The following is a 16071-nucleotide window of genomic DNA, read 5'->3' on the forward strand; positions in this document are numbered from 1 at the left end:
AGGAGAAGGAGAAGAAGTACATGCTGCCTCTGGACAACCTTAAAATCCGCGATGTGGAGAAAGGCTTCATGTCCAACAAGCACGTCTTCGCCATCTTCAACACGGAGCAGAGGTGAGGGCCCACCGGGCCAAGGTCACTGGCCTCGTTTGGTCATTCAGCAGCATCCACTGAGCACTTTCTGCATAAAGTCCCTGCCCCGGGGTCTCATGTTCTAGAAAGGGAATCAAGTAAGAGGCAGAAAACTGCCATGGGTGCTTCCAGCATGTGGGCAGGGAGGAGGATCTCTGGGCAGACATGATGAAGTGAGGTGGGAGCCATAGAGGGTTCTGAGCAGAGGAGGGACTGGCCCTGGCTCGGGTGTTCACGGGCACCCCGCAGTGGCTGTGGGGGGGGGCACAATGGGGGTCAGGGCTGGAGCTGGGAGACCAGGGCTGATTGGGTGGCACTGGTCCAGGTGGGAGATAGTGGGGGCCAGGCCCAGGTAGGGCTGAGGACTTAGAGGGGGCGGCCTATTCTGAGAGTCAGAGCTGACCAAACTCCTGGTGGATATGGATGCAAGAGAGGAGGGCATTTCCTGGGGACTCTGAGCACCTGCAGGAACCGAGCTGCCCTCGCTGAGATGGGGAAGGCAAAGGCAGAGTAGGCTTGGGGACGGTCAGGGGCTGGGTTTGGGCCACACTGAGGGAGAGAGGCCTGTGAGACACCACGTGGGGAAGTCGGGAAGGCAGCTCTGTAGGTACAAGAGTCTGGTGTTCTGGAACGAGCTCCAGGCAGGGTGTGAACTGGGGTGTTGTTATTGCAAGGCAGTGTTCAAAGTCCTAGATGGGGTGAGACCCCTGGGTGAGTGTAGACAGAGGAGGGCCCAGGAGGCCCCTGGTGAATCCACCCCCACGGGCTTTGGGGGAAGACGTTAGCAAAAACAAAGATGCTTTCCTCAGCTTGGGAAGAGGCCCAGCTCTGGCAGGAGGTCCGAGAGCAGGAGGAAGGGCTGAGTGTGGACACATCCTCCCTGCTCCCCCAGGACCACCTTCCCTGCTGCCCATCGCTCCCACGCTCCCGTCGGTTCGAAGCAAGCCTCATGTCACGTTTTATGTAAGAATAGCTCAATCCAGCTTTGTTCTGGGCTGGCCGAAAGCTCTGGGGCCCACTTGGCCATCATCTGGCTCCAAAAACCTTTGTATCTCTTCGGCTCCTCCGTCTGCGCCCCCATCTCCCCTACCTAAGAAGCCTGAGGGCACGTGGGAGAACCTGGGCTTTGTCCTGGGACAGGCCTGCTGGGAGGCTCTTCCTTGCTGCATGCAGGAGAGCTGCCCTGCCTCCCCGGCCCCTGATCCCCTGTGCAAGGGGGTGAAGGTCGTACCTAGCATAGCATTTAGGAGTGAGCTCAGGAAAGCCAGAATAATAGTCATGGAAACAAGATAGAAGTTTGGGTTTTCTACGGCTTTACCCTCCAGGGCAGGTGGGGCAGCTCCACAGGCTTCCAGGCCCAGGTGCTCCTACTCCTGAGACCTCCTCCTCCTTTTTCAGGATGGCTGCCCAAGGTCCAGCCATCCTGATGTTCCAGGCAGTCCTAGGGAGGAGGAGAAGGAGCAACGAAGGCGTGCCCCTCACTCCCTAAGACTCCTTCCAGAAGTCTGAGGGCAGCCACTCACGGACTGCTCGCCGGCCGTAGCTCTGTCACGAGGCCATGACTAACCTCAAACTCCGATCTCACACAGAAGCTTTGGGACAGCTTGGCCGTCTTGGCCACACCTGCCCTGTGGGACAGGATGGCGTGTGTGTGGCACAGATCCTGGCCTACAGAACACCGGCCATAAATGCCAGCCATAAATAGTGTCCATCTGCTTTTCCTCCAGCCTGTGGCTTCGAGCCTTCCTTCTGCTCGCAGACCCACATTCGCCCAGCATCTCACATGCCTTCGCTGGGAGTCTCAGTCCCGTCCTTGGACAGCTCCACAGCCCTCCGCCCGCCCCAGCCCAGCGCCCAGGAGTCGGGGCACATTCTAGACCTACACTATCCAGTGCGGTAGCCACTGGCCTCATGTAGCGATTTAAATGTAAATTGGCTGAAATGAAATGCAACCCGAATTAACTTCCTTCGTCGCCCTAGCACTATTCATGGTGCTCACAAAGAATCCACCTGTGGCTTCTCGCTACCGCGGCTGACAACAGCAGTTGAGAACGATCCTGCCGTCACAGAATGTTCTTTTGGACAACTTTGCTGTCACCTCCCTGAAAACACCTTGCTGGGAGCTGCCCAACCAGGGGTGTTGAGGGACACCTGCCCACTTCTGAGAGTATCTTTGACAGCCTTTGGCCCCCACAGGAGAGCATGAAAGGGGAGCAGTTTCCAGGGAAAAGAGAGGCATCGACTAAAGCCCAAAAACAAAACCCCTCGATGCTGCTAGATGCCGATGAGCACTCGCTCTGCCCTTGGTACGGTTCTGGATGCTGTAGGCACTGACTTTGCTCCGTCAGCCCGATAGGATGCAGATGCTCCTGCCATCCCAGGGCTCGGGTTGTGCCTGGGTCAGGTGTGAGTCCCCGTCCGTCAGAGCCCAGAGCCCACGCTCCAGCTCCTGCACCCGGCAGGCCCACGGGCAGGGTCAGGAACGTGCCTCTTCTCTCGCTGCAGGAACGTCTACAAGGACCTTCGGCAGATTGAGCTGGCCTGTGACTCCCAGGAGGACGTGGACAGCTGGAAGGCCTCGTTCCTCCGAGCCGGGGTCTACCCCGAGAAGGACCAGGTGAGGAACTGTGCTGCCCGGCTGACACACCTTGGGCTGAGCTGACCCCTCCTGGGAGAGGAAGGGGTCCAGTGTCTCGCTGGATAGGTCATTTCCAGGCACGTAGCCCGTACTCTCTTAAGCAAACAAAGGAGAAAGGGGGAGAGGGTTCTGCCATCAGGGCCCAGAAGATTCTCCAACTAAAGCCAAGGCCGGGGAGATACATGGCCTGGGATCCCATCTGTTTTGTTCGCTTTCCTCCTCCTGTCCTTGAGGTGGAGTGAACATGGCTGCCCTCGGCCCCAAAATTAACATGTTCCAGTCCCCGGTGAGAAGGTCTAATCACCGTAGGCCATGGTCACCCTAGGTCCGGGCAGCGCAGGCCATGGGCAGGCAGGGCCCCACAGTGCTGACCTGACCATCGGGGACATCCCCAGAAAGCTGGTGGTGGGCAGGACAGGGCAAGCACTTCCCAGAGAATGGGGGCTCCCCACTCTCGCCCCAGGTCACGATCACCCCTCACCATCTGCTCTCTCCCCCTACAGGCAGAAAATGAGGATGGAGTCCAGGAGAACACCTTCTCCATGGACCCGCAACTCGAGCGGCAGGTGGAGACCATCCGCAACCTGGTGGACTCCTATGTGGCCATCATCAACAAGTCCATCCGCGACCTCATGCCAAAGACCATCATGCACCTCATGATCAACAATGTGAGTGCCCGGCCTCCGCCAGGGCCTGCCTGTCACGGGGGAGGGGGCCAGGGCCGCCACAGCCAGATTTGGCCTGAACACTGTTGGTTTTTGTTTTTCAAGATTTTATTTATTTATTTGAGAGAGAGGGAGGGAGAGCCATGAGCAAGGGGAGGGGCAGAAGGAGAAGCAGACTCCCCGCTGAGCAAGGAACCTGATGCGGGACCTGATCTCGACCCCAGGACCATGACCTGAGCCGAAGGCAGACACCCAACCGACTGAGCCACCCAGGCGCCCCAACATTGTTTGTATAAAATGTAAAATTAGAGTGAGTCACTACCTTTTTAACATCAGAATCAGGATTCTCAGCCTCTCTTGGCAAATTGGAAGGTGCAGGCCACATGGGGCTCACTCCCATTTACATAGGTACTTGAAGCTACACTTCCTCTGACTTTTTTCGGCCTTATGATAACCCTAGGAGAGGGACTATCATGTCCATTTTATAGACAGGACAACGAGGCCCGGCAAGGTCAAGAAACCTGCCCTGAGTCACTCAGAAGAGTGGGAGGTGGGATTAAAATCCAGACTGAGTATGTCCGGAACTGTGGCCTCCTGATGGCCTGCAGCCCAGCCCACCTTCACTCGGGGGCATTACATGCCTCCCCCAGGGCTCCCGAGATGCTCAGGGCTTTAGGCTCCTCTTTGGTGAAATGCAGCTGCACTAAGGTCTCCCACTCTAGGTTGCTGGGAGGGTTGCGGGGGGCTCCTATCTCGGGCCTTCAGCTCAGCGAGGCACTCAGGAATCTATGTAGGCCAGGTTTGGCTTATGTCGTGCCTATAAAAGCTCTCCGTGTAACACGGTCTAAAGCAAAAATCCCAAATCCCTCTTCTTACTATGTTCTTCACTATCTCCTTCGGGGTGAGCGGTGCTAAGTTTCATGGGTGTGCTGGTATATCCCTCACATATAAATGGGATTTATGATATACTTGCTTCTGCCGCTATGAAATTTAAAATGCATATGTGGTTTGGCTCCAAAGTTCTATTTGCAGGAATTTTTCCCACAGAGCCCTTTGCCCATATTCAAATTGAGCACATACATGCTTATTATTTTAGCATTGTTGTGTAGTGGCCAAAGATTGGAAATCTCTGTCCCCTTAATAGAATCCGTTTAGTACATAGCTATTCTATCAAAAAGAAGGAGGAGGAGGATTTCCGGGTTGATGATAACGCTCAGTCATGAAGTGGAAAACTGTGGAGCATAACAGAATGTACTGGAGGGCTCCATTTGTCTAAAAGGGGAGGGAAATGAACTCTCAAGCCTGGTCATTTTTGCAGATGCTGAAAGTTCATCTGGGAAAAGTCAGCATCTATTCTTAAAAAAGACAATGGTAGAAGGAGCCTTTTGTTATGAGTCTGTGTGTTTCAGTCTCAAAACCACTCTTGCCCTGAAGGGGAAAGCTCGGAAAGCATCCCCTCTAAAATCCAGAACAAGTTGGCTCTCTCCACTTGTGTTTAAAACCTTCTTGAGGGGCGCCTGGATGGCTCAGTTGAGCGTCCGGCTCTTGATTTCGGCTCAGGGCATGATCTAGGGTCCTGGGATCGAGTCCCACGTCAGGCTCTGTGCTCAGTGGGGAGTCAGCTTGGGGATCCTCTCTCCCTCTGTTCTTCCCCCTGCTCACGCGCACTCTTCTCTCCCTCTCTAAAATAAATAAATAAAAATCTTCAAACAAACAAGCAAACTTTCTTGTCGAGTTACTAGCTAGTACAGTTCAATCAGAAAAATCATTTAGAGGTGTGAAACACTGAAAAGGAATAGGAAACTTGGTCCTAGTTGGAGAAGCTCCTGGACACACGAACAGGTACCTAGAAACTCCATAAAAGTAACTGAAAAAACTCCTGTATCCTGTAGGAGGTTTTAGGAAGGAACAAATTATAAAATTAACAGAAACTAGGAGTTTTTTAATGAAAGCCAGCTTGAAGACAACAAATGGGAGGAAAGACAGCAGTAAAAGAGGCAGGATTCAAGTTTAATAAGCGTCTCGTGGAATGGGCTGCAAGGACACGTGAAGGGGCCCCCGAGAGACTCGGCAGACAGCTCACGTGCGTTTCAAACATCATACACATCGCACAGTAAAGTTAAAGACCAGACAGCCTGGGGCGCCTGGGTGGCTCAGTTGGTTAAGCAACTGCCTTCAGCTCGGGTCATGATCCCAGGATCCACGGGCTCCCTGCTCGGCGGGAAGCCTGCTTCTCCCTCTGCCACTCCCCCTGCTTGTGTTCCCTCTCTTGCTGTCTCTCTCTCTCTCTCTCTCTCTGTTAATTAAATAAATAAATAAAATCTTTAAAAAAAAAAAAAAAAGACCAGACAGCCCACCCAGTGTGGCGGATGCTTCTGCAGCCTGTCGTAACGGCAGGTGTGGGGGGACGCCCTGACCTCTCTGCCGCTTGCCCCCCAGACAAAGGCCTTCATCCACCATGAGCTGCTGGCCTACCTGTACTCCTCGGCGGACCAGAGCAGCCTCATGGAGGAGTCGGCCGACCAGGCCCAGCGGCGGGATGACATGCTGCGCATGTACCATGCGCTCAAGGAGGCCCTCAACATCATCGGGGACATCAGCACCAGCACCGTGTCCACGCCCGTGCCCCCGCCCGTCGACGACACCTGGCTCCAGAGCACGGGCAGCCACAGGTCCGAGAGGCCTGGGCCCCTGTAGCCTGCAGAGGCTGCTGCCCGCCGGTCCCCCCATGTGTCCCATCAGGGCCCAGCCCAGGGGCGGGTGGGGTGAAGGGGCCTGAGCCACAGTGGTTGCTGCTCCCCGGCCTGGGCCTGAAGCGACAAGGAGAGGGAAGCGTTGGGTGGAGGGCCCATCTGACTCCTGGTGTTTTCCATTGGTGAAGCCCAAGCGGAAGCCAGAGAGGGCAAGAGGCTGGGGCAGCGGGGGCCATGGGGTCGTCGTCCTGGAGCACAGAGCGCAGATGAGAATGGCAGGTTGGGGAGGGTCTGCAGCAGCAGCTGGAGGGCATGACTGGCCTGTCCCCGGCCCCCCCAACCACCTCAGAGCTGGCGGATGGAAATGAGACGCTGGCATGGGCAACGCAGGGCCTCAGGCAGGGACACCTGACCAGTGACAGGGCAGGTGGCAGGAGGACAGAGGGTGGGTCAGGGGAATCTCCTAGAAGGTGCTGGCCCTGCTGAGGCCTCAAGGAGCCATGGAGTTACTTAGGGAGAGGGAACAGCGGGTGCTCCGGCCTGGGGGGGGCAGCCTGTGGGGTACCCAGGGCAGGGGTTCGAATGAGCGTGGACTGGAAGAGACAGGGAAGCTGGCAGGCCCTGGCAGGGCTGGTGAGAGGGAAGTGGCCCTGGGAGTGAGGTCAGAGGGAAGCAGGAGCCCCTGGTGGCTGAGCCAGAGGCACAGGGAGGCCCTGGTGCAGGTTTTAGGTGGGGGCACAGCCACTGCTAAGTAGGTGGGGGCGGGGTGGATGGAGGGGCCCCAGCCAGCGCCACACCCCGGCCCCCTCGGGTTTCCACAGGCACCCCGGCAAGGCTGGTGCTCCCCACCCCCTTCTCCGGCTCACACCCTCTCCTTCCTCCACAGCCCCACTCCACAGCGCCGACCCATGTCCAGCGCGCATCCCCCGGGCCGGCCGCCAGCAGTGAGAGGCCCGACCCCAGGGCCCCCTCTGATTCCCGTGCCAGTGGGGGCAGCAGCCTCCTTTGCCGCGCCCCCCATCCCGTCCAGGCCTGGACCCCAGAGCGTGTTTGCCAACAATGACCCCTTCTCGGCCCCGCCTCAGGTTCCATCTCGGCCGGCTCGGATTCCACCCGGCATCCCCCCTGGAGTGCCCAGGTAAGGCTGGACGGCCCCCTCACTGCCCGCGCCCTGCGGGGAATGGAGTCTTCATCCGCATGTGGCTGGTGTGAAAACTGAAGCCCAGAGAGGCCAACTTGCTTGCCCAAAGTCACAGAGCGGTGGAGAGTCAGGGTGACACCGGGGCTCCCAGGCCTGGCCTCTGCCTGAGCAGGTGGCCCACCACACAGATTGGGACTCCTCACGTGGGGCCCCTTCTCCTAGTTTTGACCTTTGTTTCCTTACTGAGGACACACGCATGAGCCGTCGCACACCCCTGCCCTTCCTCACCCCGCCCTGCAGGCCAGGCTCCGTTCGCCACCCTTGTCCCGTGAGAAACCCAGGGGCCAGGCTGGGCGGGGACTCAGCCGGGGCCACACAGCTCCAGCTCCTCCGTGGCACTCTAGCAGCTTTTGGGGCATCAGGCAGCACCCTGGGGCGGGGGCGGTGGGGCCTGGGTCCCCTCCCTCGTCCTACTTAGGGCCTCACTGCCATCTCCCCCTCCCCCTCCCCGTCTGTCTTTATTCTCTTTGCAGCAGAAGACCCCCTGCTGCGCCCAGCCGGCCCACCATTATCCGCCCAGCCGAGCCATCCCTGCTCGACTAGGCCGCCGGGGTGGCGTGTTCTCAGGGGGTCTTCGCACACCCGCCGTGCAGGAGCTTCGGTGGTCTGGGGGCCCCTCTGCTGCCCCTGGCCCTGTCATCCACGTGCCAGGACCAGGCTCCCTGTGGGCAGCCCCCTGACTCTTCCCTAACCTTGGCCCCCATCCCCAGCTGGACACAGCACTGAACGAAGGGGCCCTGGAGCCCGGGGGCAAGGGCGGGAGCGGGGGTGTCGCACTTTGGGGGCCGGAGCCACAGGGTAGCCGAGGAGGGAATGCACCCGGGGCGCCCTCTCGAATGAGGATTCAGGCTGGGGCCGGGGGGACTCAACCTGGGGCTTCTCTGGCCAGGAAAGCCTGAGACCAGGCCTTCTGGAAACTGGGGCAGCAAGAGTGCCTGTACCCCCCAGCCCTTCCTGGGGCCCAAGGAGCATGTCCACTTCTCCGCAGCGGGAGCTCCAGGCAGTGAGCCAGGCCCAGCAGGCCCCACGCTGCCCGCCCTGCAGGTTGTAAATATTCCTTCCTTGGCCGTATTAACCACACGGCCGGCCTCAGCTGCCGGAGGTGCCTTCGCCAGGTCCGGAAGCCTCCGTCCTCCCGGCCTCGCTCTCCTCCTCCTAGGTCCCCAGGGTGCCTCGGGCTCAGGGCTGAGTGAGTGGGGAGGCTTTGAGGGGCTCCTGGCTCCCACCCAGGCCTCCCCGACGGGGTGGGCCCCAGGTGGCCCATCGCCGAGCAGACCCTGCTCGCCCCTCGCTCGGTCTGACCACTGTAAGTGCCTGCACTCTGTATCCTATTAATAAACTAAAATAAAGGGAAGAAGCTTCTGGTGGCTGCTGTGTGGGCCTTTTGTGTTGGCGTTCAGGCTGAGCATGTGGACTGCTCGCCTTCCCCCGGCAGGCCTCCGACAAAGACCCCACCTCCCCTCCTACCGTGGGCACGCTCACACCTCACTCCTGGGACCCTGCTCTTGGGGAGAGCACTTCTTCCAGAGGCAACCATGCTCTAGAGGGCAAATCTCTTGCTTTCCTTAACACATCAGGAGTGGAGACAAATGTTCGGCACTCCCCCTCCACACATACTAACCCAGGGGCCTGGCTGTAGCCCCTGACACAGGCCTGGGGTGGGCAGCAGAATCACACAGGGGAGAGGGAGCCCTGGCCCTCCACCCCACACTGCCGTGGTCAGGGCCCCCCTCCCCAGCACTGCAGTCCTAAGGACTCCGCCCAGGTCCAAGGCCTTCTGGCCCAGCCCGGGTCACAGTTAAACTTTGCTTTCTGATTTTTCTCTTGTGCCCAGGCGACCACCTCCATCGGCTCCCGCCCGGCCTTTCTTCTGAGCTTCGTGGGAGACCCCTCCCGCCTGCCTGGTTTGCCCCCTTGGGGGCAGGTCTGTCCCGGCTGGTGTCCCTGAGCCCCAGTCACCAGGCTCTGTGATTTTCTGACCATAATTTATTGACTCCACTGCCCAGGCCAGACCGCCCTTTGTTCCGTGAGGCTCCTGCACAAGCTTTGGCTGGGCCACCCCTCAGCCCTGCCCGGGGCCTCTGCAGAGAGAGCAGGAGGGGCGGGTGGTCATGCAGCCCCCCACTCCTAGAGTTCTGTTACCAGACCTCACACAGAGCCCACCCCGCGCTGGGCTGAGGGGCTGGACTCCTTCCTCTCAATAAAGTGACTGTCCTGGCAAGAACACTGCAGCCGTGTCTCCTTCCCGGCCCCTGGCATAAGCAGGCCGCCCCCAGCCTGGGAGCCGCCCCCAGCAGCAGCAACAGGCCTCTGGTGGGGTGACAGGGAGACAAAGGAAGGCGTGGGGTCCCACAAGCAGCAAGCCCCCTCCCACTGTACCCTGGCTCAGAAGGCCAGGAGGGAAGGGAAGGGAGAGTTTGCTTCCTGGGCCCCATCCCACACCAAGCAGTGCCCGTGCAGGCTGGGACTCAGGCTAAGGCACACACATTTACCGGAGGGGACACGGCAAGGGGCCAGAATATCCAAGGGTCACATGCAAATGCTGCAGTGCCCTCCCCGTCCATGCACAATTTCCAGGAAAGCAGGTGCAGCCACTGAGCGGTCCCTCCTGGAGGGCCCAGGCCTGTCAGCCAAGCCAACAAGGGTTTCCAGCCTGGCCCCTGGCAGGGAGGAGACACACGAGGACCTCAGGGCCATGACTGCGTGGCCTCCCCTCCCATAGGAAACTAAGTTTGGGGAAAGGACCCCCAGATCTCACACACATGTGCCCTGCTGCCCCTCCTTTCCCTGTCTTCCTTCTGGGGCTATGTGGGCACAGGGCGCTTGTCCTGGAAAAAGCGCTTGAGCGTGCAGACCTGGAGCACGGCCACCAGCAGCAGCACGGCCACGTTCACCGCAGACCAGAAGTTGACCCGCTCCAGGTTGCCCTCCTGCAGGTTGCGGTCACGTGCCTCGAAGGCCCGCAGGAGCGTCAGCATCTGGATGCTACGTTCCAACCGGGTCTTCATGGTCTCGATGGACTCCTGTGGAGCAGAGAGAGGGGCAGGGTCAGGCCTCCGCCCTTGGGGGAGCAAGGACCAATAAAATGGGGGATGGAGTGAGCCTGTTTTGGGAGGAGAGAGCTGAGAGGAGACTTTGAGGCCAGGCTGCCTGAGTCTGAATCCTCTCTCTGTGCTGACGAGCTGGGTGACCTTAAGCAAGTTAATTAACCTCTCTGGGCCTCAGTTTCCTCCGAATTGAGGTGAGAATTGAGTGCCTAAATAAGTATAAAGAATGTACTTACTAGTGGGGCGCCTGGGTGGCTCAGATGGTTAAGCGTCTGCCTTCGGCTCAGGTCACGATCCCAGGGTCCTGGGATCGAGTCCCGCATCGGGCTCCCTGCTAGGCGGGGAGCCTGCTTCTCCCTCTGCCGCTGCCTCTCTCTATCTCTCTCTCTGACTCTCATGAATAAATAAATAAAACAAACAAACAAATTTTTAAAAAAAGAATGTACTTACTAGTGGTTAACAGCACAGTTGCTAAAGCCAGACTGCCTGGGTTCAAATATTGGATCTGCCAGTTGCTATGTGGCCTTAGGAAAGTTACTTAGCCATCCTGTGCCTCAGTTTAAATGGGGCATTGAGAACACATTCCCTACCTCATATGGAGATTTCATTAGTTATTTAAGCCCTTGAAACTCCTACACCTAGAAATGCGCTATTATTTTAACTGTGAGTGACTACTATTCTAATTAAGGTGGGGGCGCCAGGGGGGCTGGGTCAGGCAGATGCGGACCCCAGGCAAGGTGGAAGAATAGGGGAGCACTGTTGCCCAAAGCCAGAGATCTGGGACAAGTGGCCCTGGCTCAGCCTGGGCGCACCTTGATGTCCTCCATCTTGACATCCAGCATCTCCTCAGGCTCCACAGCCTCTGCCCAGCCCTCGACCTCCTCGTCATCCTGCAGGCTGTCAAAAATGAGTTCGAAGAACACCAGCTTCTCAGAGATTGTGCTGAAGGAGTTGTCAAAGCACAGCTTGTAGTCCCCAGCTTCCGTGGGCTCCACCCTGGGAGAAAGACACACAGACACACATGACCCAGAGTGGCCCACCAGCCAGACTTTGAGAGGCAGGGAAGGTGGTAACCTGAGGCCACTGGGGAGGGGCAGGGCTGAAACTAAACCCAGGCAGACAGTGGGACTTAACTCACGTGTGCACCCCATCTGCCTTGCGGGACTCACTGACCAGCAGCACGCCCTGAGGGCTCTCCAGCGTGAAATCCACGTCCAGTCCAGCACCTCCGATCACCTGGGGGGACAGGTAAGAGGGTGGAGGGCTAGGGGTAGGCCAAGGGCACCTGCCAGGGAAAGCCAGGGCTGGACCAACCCGCACAGACCCATCCAGGACCACCAGGGGCCCACCTGAGCGCTGACACCTACGCCTGTAACCTGGTCCTGCCCCACCTGTCCCTCTGACCGCGCCCCTTGCCTTGGCTCAGTCTTCATTGATAGGACAGCTCTGGGTTTGGCTCTTTCATCTGGTCACGCCCCCGTCGTAAGTCCTTGATCGACGTTTACCTGGCCACACCCCAAGTGAGGTGACAGGGCCCCGCTTTCCTTAACCCAACCCCGGAGACATCCTCATGTTGACCTCGCCCTTTTAGTGGCGCATCTTGGTCACGCCCACCAACTCCCCCAGTCAGCGAAGCCAACTTTTGGCCACGCCCACTCGTGAGGTTCCTGCCCTGTGAGGGGCGCTCTCTTATAACCGATGGCCCCGCCCCCCCGGCGGTCTCACTCTAACCCCGCCTCCTGCCATTATTCCCACCCCCTCCGCTCCCACGCACCTTCTCCACCAGCTCCGGCTCGCTCTTCCTAGCTCCGCCCCCGCGCGCTTACGCACAGGCTCCTCCCCCTCCCTCTTTAATCCATGCCTCGCTTCAGCTGCTTGGCCACGCCCCCTCGCCCTGGCTCCTCTTGCTCGTCTGCTCCCCGACTCGGGACCCTCTACCTGGTACTCGGTCTCGAGGCTTGCGTTGGCCGGCGCAGACTGGTAGAAACACTGCTTCCTCCCCGCAGGCAGCAGGAACGTGAACTCGCCGTCCTGGATCGGTGGGGGCCCTGCCCCCCCAACCCCCACCGGCAGCAATAGTAGCCATAGTGCCAAGGCTAGGGCCGCTCCGGCCGCCATCATCCGGGTCACCCTCCGGTCTGCTAAGAGGTCGCGGTTCCTTTAAGGGCTGGCCCTGCCCCCTCTGCTACTCGGCGGAGCTCATTGGCAGCCGCTCCTGCCGGTGGTGTGAAGCGAACGGAGAGGAAAAGTGAAGGGCCCCCTGAGAGCTTAGCTGCCCGAATGAATGCCTTCTGTGCCTTAAAACACTCAGCCTTCTGGAGACTTTTTCCTGAATAGCCTCTAGCTCTAGTCACCATCAACAGATGGTGTGGGAAAATGGCAAAAATAGGTACTATGATGGCGCATGTTTCTTAGGCAAAAGTTAAGACAACTAAATCGGAGGCGGGCGGGGACCTTCTAAGGCGCCTCCCTGCGGTTTTCCGAGAGTACGCTGCGCGCAAAGGCCGTTGAGCGGTCTGCTGTGGGTGCAGTGGCCCTAAGTTAAAGGCTGGACGCGTACGCGACCTGTAGGGTTCACGTGTAAGGTGATTCGGCTGGGGCGAGAAGGAGACCCTTTCGCAGTGATGTGGGGCCTTCGTATTCCTTGTGCGTGGCTCCAGGTTCGCCCCCTGACTCTTCATTCCCTTTGCTCCTTAGGGTCCTCACTTCGTCAGTTGTAGTTGGGGTGATGGAACGACCGCCCCATAGGGCGGCTGTGGGAATCGAGACGAAGCCTTGCCCACGGCGCTCCGTTTCCTTGCGTAGAGTCCGTAAAGGGGCATAGCCCACCTTGCACCCCAAAGTTCTCAAACTCGGGGAGCCAGCAGGTAAACAGAGTAATTCATGTGACCCAGGGCAGGAAAAATGACAGCCAGGTGCTTAAGAGTCAGGAGAGCGTGGGCCTGGGAGCCACGAAGCCTAGTTCAAGCCACACACCCCCACCCTACCCCCCGACCCTTGGCTTGAGATCATCCCACCGGGCCTCAGTGTCCTCATCCGTAGGATGGGGTGATGCTTGTCCTACCTCATTGGGCTGTTGTGAAGATTGAGATAATGCTTGTTCAGCGCTTGGCACATTATAGACCCTCAGTATATATTATCTGTTATTTTCCAGGCTGATCGCCTACCACTAGGCAGCCCACCATGTAACCTCTTCTCCCTCAGTCTGGCTTAGAGTATTTGGAGGCGACCACCCTCTGGGAAGCTGGCAGATAACCAAAGAAATCACTGGAGAAATGGACTCTACTTGGTGATTCTGTCTAAACATAAGAAAAAATGTTATAGAGGGAAATTTTGAGTCTTTAAAGATAGGGCCTGGAATGGTTGGCAGTTGGTGACAATTACTCTTCGAATACAGCTGGTGGCTGTCAGCTCTTTCCTGCTTTTGGAGAACTTGGGGAAGTCACACCACCTTGTTATGTCAAAGTTTATGTGCAGTCAGTGTTCCTTTTCACTCCCAGTTTTCTGTCATTCAGACTTGCTGCTTGGACATTTTGAAGGGTGGAGAGTGGGGGATCTTTTATTTATTTTTAATTTCTTTTAAAATATATATATTTTGGGGCGCCTGGGTGGCTCAGTCGTTAAGCGTCTCCCTTGGGCTCAGGTCATGGTCCCAGGGTCCTGGGATGGAGCCCCGTGTCGGGCTCCCTGCTCAGTGGGAAGCCTGCTTCTTCCTCTCCCTCTCCCCCTGCTTGTGTTCCCTCTCTCACTGTCTCTCTCTCTCTGTCAAAAAATAAAAATCTTTAAAAATATATATATATATATATATATTTTTAAGATTTTATTTATTTATTTTAGAGAGAGCCTGCGAGAGTGGGGGTGGGGGAAGGAGCAGAAGGGGAAGGAGGGGATGGAAAGAATCTCCAGCAAACTCCTCCCTGAGCACAGAGCTACACCATTTTGTACTCCCACCAACCCCATATGAGGGCTCCAATTTCTTCAAATCCTTATCCACACGTGCTATTTTCTATTTTATTTCTATTATAGCCATCCTAATGATTGTGAAGTAGTATCTCGTTGTGGTTTTGATTTGCATTTCCCTAATGATGTTGAGCACCTTTTCAGGTGCTTGTTGGCCATTTGTAGGTCTTTGTTTTGTTTTTGGAGAAATGTCTGTTCAAGTCTTTTGCCCATTTTAAAATTGGGTTGTCTTTTTGTTGCTGAGTTATAAGAGTTATTTATATATTATAGAGACCAAACTCAAGAAAGAAAAAAGAAACAAAAAACTTACCCCAGATTTATTCTGGGGCACTCCTTCAATGCTTTTCCAGATCATTTACAATTTTGCCTTAGCCTTCACTTCCTGTTTGCGCTGAGCCTAGAGATAAGCATGAGATGAAAGCCTAGGGTCTTCTCAGGTTTTTTCTGAGCATTTGTCCTGCCCTGGGCGTGCACATTGCTTTCTAAATCCCCCAGTATATATGGGTGCTTCTGAATGCCCTAATTACCCAGAGAAACTCTCACCCCAGCTCTTCCAACTTTTGGCATGTCCATTGTTGTGAAAATTAATAAAAGGAAACCTCCTTTAGAATGAAATCAGGAGGTAGAAGGGGGAGCTCTCACGCCCTACCACTCATTGACAATTGCAGACCCCACAGGAAGAGATGTACCTTCCAAACTGATACTTTGCTACCTGACTACTACCTCAGCAGGAGGAAGAAAGGTTTTCTCCTCCTGGTAACAGCCCAGCCAATGAGAGACTGACACCACTCAACCAATGAAACATCACTACACTTCCAACTCTCAGCTTAGTCCAATGGATTTCTTGTTCATAAGTCTTCCGGATTTCCCCTTTCCTCTATAAAAGTGTTCGTCTTGTTCTCCAGACCTACCTGTGCTTTTGCCGCAGCTAGCTTGTCCTCGGTTGCATTTCTCTGCTATTCCTGAGTAAGCTCATTTTTGCTGGTAAAATCACTGGTTAATGCTGTTCTCGATTATGATATTTTGCCCCAGGTGGCTGTGGGTTTTTCCCTTTGCCTTAACAGTGTTTTCCAGGAATGCATTCTGAGTTCAACAGACAAGCACCCTGAGTCAGTCCCACAGGTTGCCCCCAGACATGTTAGAACAGACAAATGCCATACTGCCAACCTCAGCAACCGGGTGCGGGAGCCCCATACTGGGGACACAGGCTGCCGTCTTCAAGACCTCCACCACGCTGGGAAGGAGATGAGGAAAGGGTGGGGAAAACACCACAGAGCTTTCCTGCCATGTTCAAGTTTCCTTTTCATTTTGATTCGGTGTTGACTTGGTTGGCACAAACCTTTGCCTGTTTTCCAGAGTTCGGATAAACTTGATTCTGTGTTTGCTCAGTTCGTCGAAATTTCTGTTTCTTGTTTCCTTCAATTAAACAAAAACTATCCCCTGTCCAAGTGTTCAACAAATACTTACTGTCTGACACTGTGAATAAAATAGACTCTATGTCCTCATGGAGCTGCCATCCCAGTGGAGGAGGCAGATCATACACAAGCAAGTTCAGCACTAAGATGATTGCAGGTAGTTATGGGTACCACAGAGTAAACGTTAGGTGGTAGGTGGATGGCTCGTTTCACCTGGGTGGAGTCAGGGAAGGCTTCCCTGAGGAGGCGGCATTGAATCTCAGACTTGAAGCAGAAGGGAGAGGAGGCAAGCAGAACCACGCTCTGGGGTCAGAAGGCACTC

At 56.4% G+C, this 16071-nt stretch overlaps 2 protein-coding genes across 11 annotated transcripts in view; one reads left to right on the forward strand and one right to left on the reverse strand.

Moving 5' to 3' along the window:
- Positions 1-9244, forward strand: part of DNM2 (dynamin 2) — an 85091-nt gene extending 75847 nt beyond the window's left edge. For 2 of the 8 annotated variants that reach the window (XM_032395922.1, XM_032395917.1), the window contains 6 exons: positions 3-112; positions 2636-2747; positions 3272-3436; positions 5873-6105; positions 7013-7264; positions 7801-9134. In XM_032395922.1, coding sequence (XP_032251813.1) covers positions 3-112; positions 2636-2747; positions 3272-3436; positions 5873-6105; positions 7013-7264; positions 7801-7870 — 942 coding nt within the window. In that variant the 3' untranslated portion in view covers positions 7871-9134. Of the gene's footprint in view, positions 1-2; positions 113-2635; positions 2748-3271; positions 3437-5872; positions 6106-7012; positions 7265-7800; positions 9135-9161 lie in introns of those variants that run through there. The other 6 variants (XM_032395924.1, XM_032395923.1, XM_032395921.1 and 3 more) reach the window with 4 other exon arrangements.
- Positions 9245-9257: 13 nt separating this feature from the next.
- Positions 9258-12670, reverse strand: TMED1 (transmembrane p24 trafficking protein 1). 3 transcript variants are annotated; one of them, XM_032395926.1, is made up of 5 exons: positions 12313-12670; positions 11513-11610; positions 11187-11370; positions 10183-10350; positions 9258-9408 (listed from the first exon to the last, which is right to left on the reverse strand). In XM_032395926.1, exons 1-5 carry the CDS (start codon positions 12493-12495, stop codon positions 9283-9285), a joined length of 759 nt encoding a protein of 252 aa, XP_032251817.1. In that variant the 5' UTR covers positions 12496-12670; the 3' UTR covers positions 9258-9282. The 3 variants fall into 3 exon arrangements, with proteins under 3 accessions (XP_032251817.1, XP_032251816.1, XP_032251818.1); XM_032395925.1 differs by lacking the exon at positions 9258-9408 and adding an exon at positions 9458-9637 and having other exon boundaries at positions 12313-12668; XM_032395927.1 differs by lacking the exon at positions 9258-9408 and having other exon boundaries at positions 10116-10350; positions 12313-12659.
- Positions 12671-16071: the final 3401 nt, after the last annotated feature.

This window comes from Phoca vitulina, unplaced genomic scaffold, assembly GCF_004348235.1.
Source record: "Phoca vitulina isolate PV1807 unplaced genomic scaffold, GSC_HSeal_1.0 scaffold89, whole genome shotgun sequence".
Taxonomy (NCBI): Eukaryota; Metazoa; Chordata; class Mammalia; order Carnivora; family Phocidae; genus Phoca; species Phoca vitulina.

What these genes read in the sequence shown, in the direction of transcription:
- TMED1 (XM_032395925.1), bottom strand. Translation starts at nt 12,495, where the DNA reads ATGATGGCGGCCGGAGCGGCCCTAGCCTTGGCACTATGGCTACTATTG. An exon ending in AAGGCAGATGGGGTGCACAC is followed by an intron (nt 11,371 to 11,512) that starts GTGAGTTAAGTC and finishes TCTTTCTCCCAG; the next exon opens with GGTGGAGCCCACGGAAGCTG. An exon ending in TCAAGATGGAGGACATCAAG is followed by an intron (nt 10,351 to 11,186) that starts GTGCGCCCAGGC and finishes TCTGCTCCACAG; the next exon opens with GAGTCCATCGAGACCATGAA.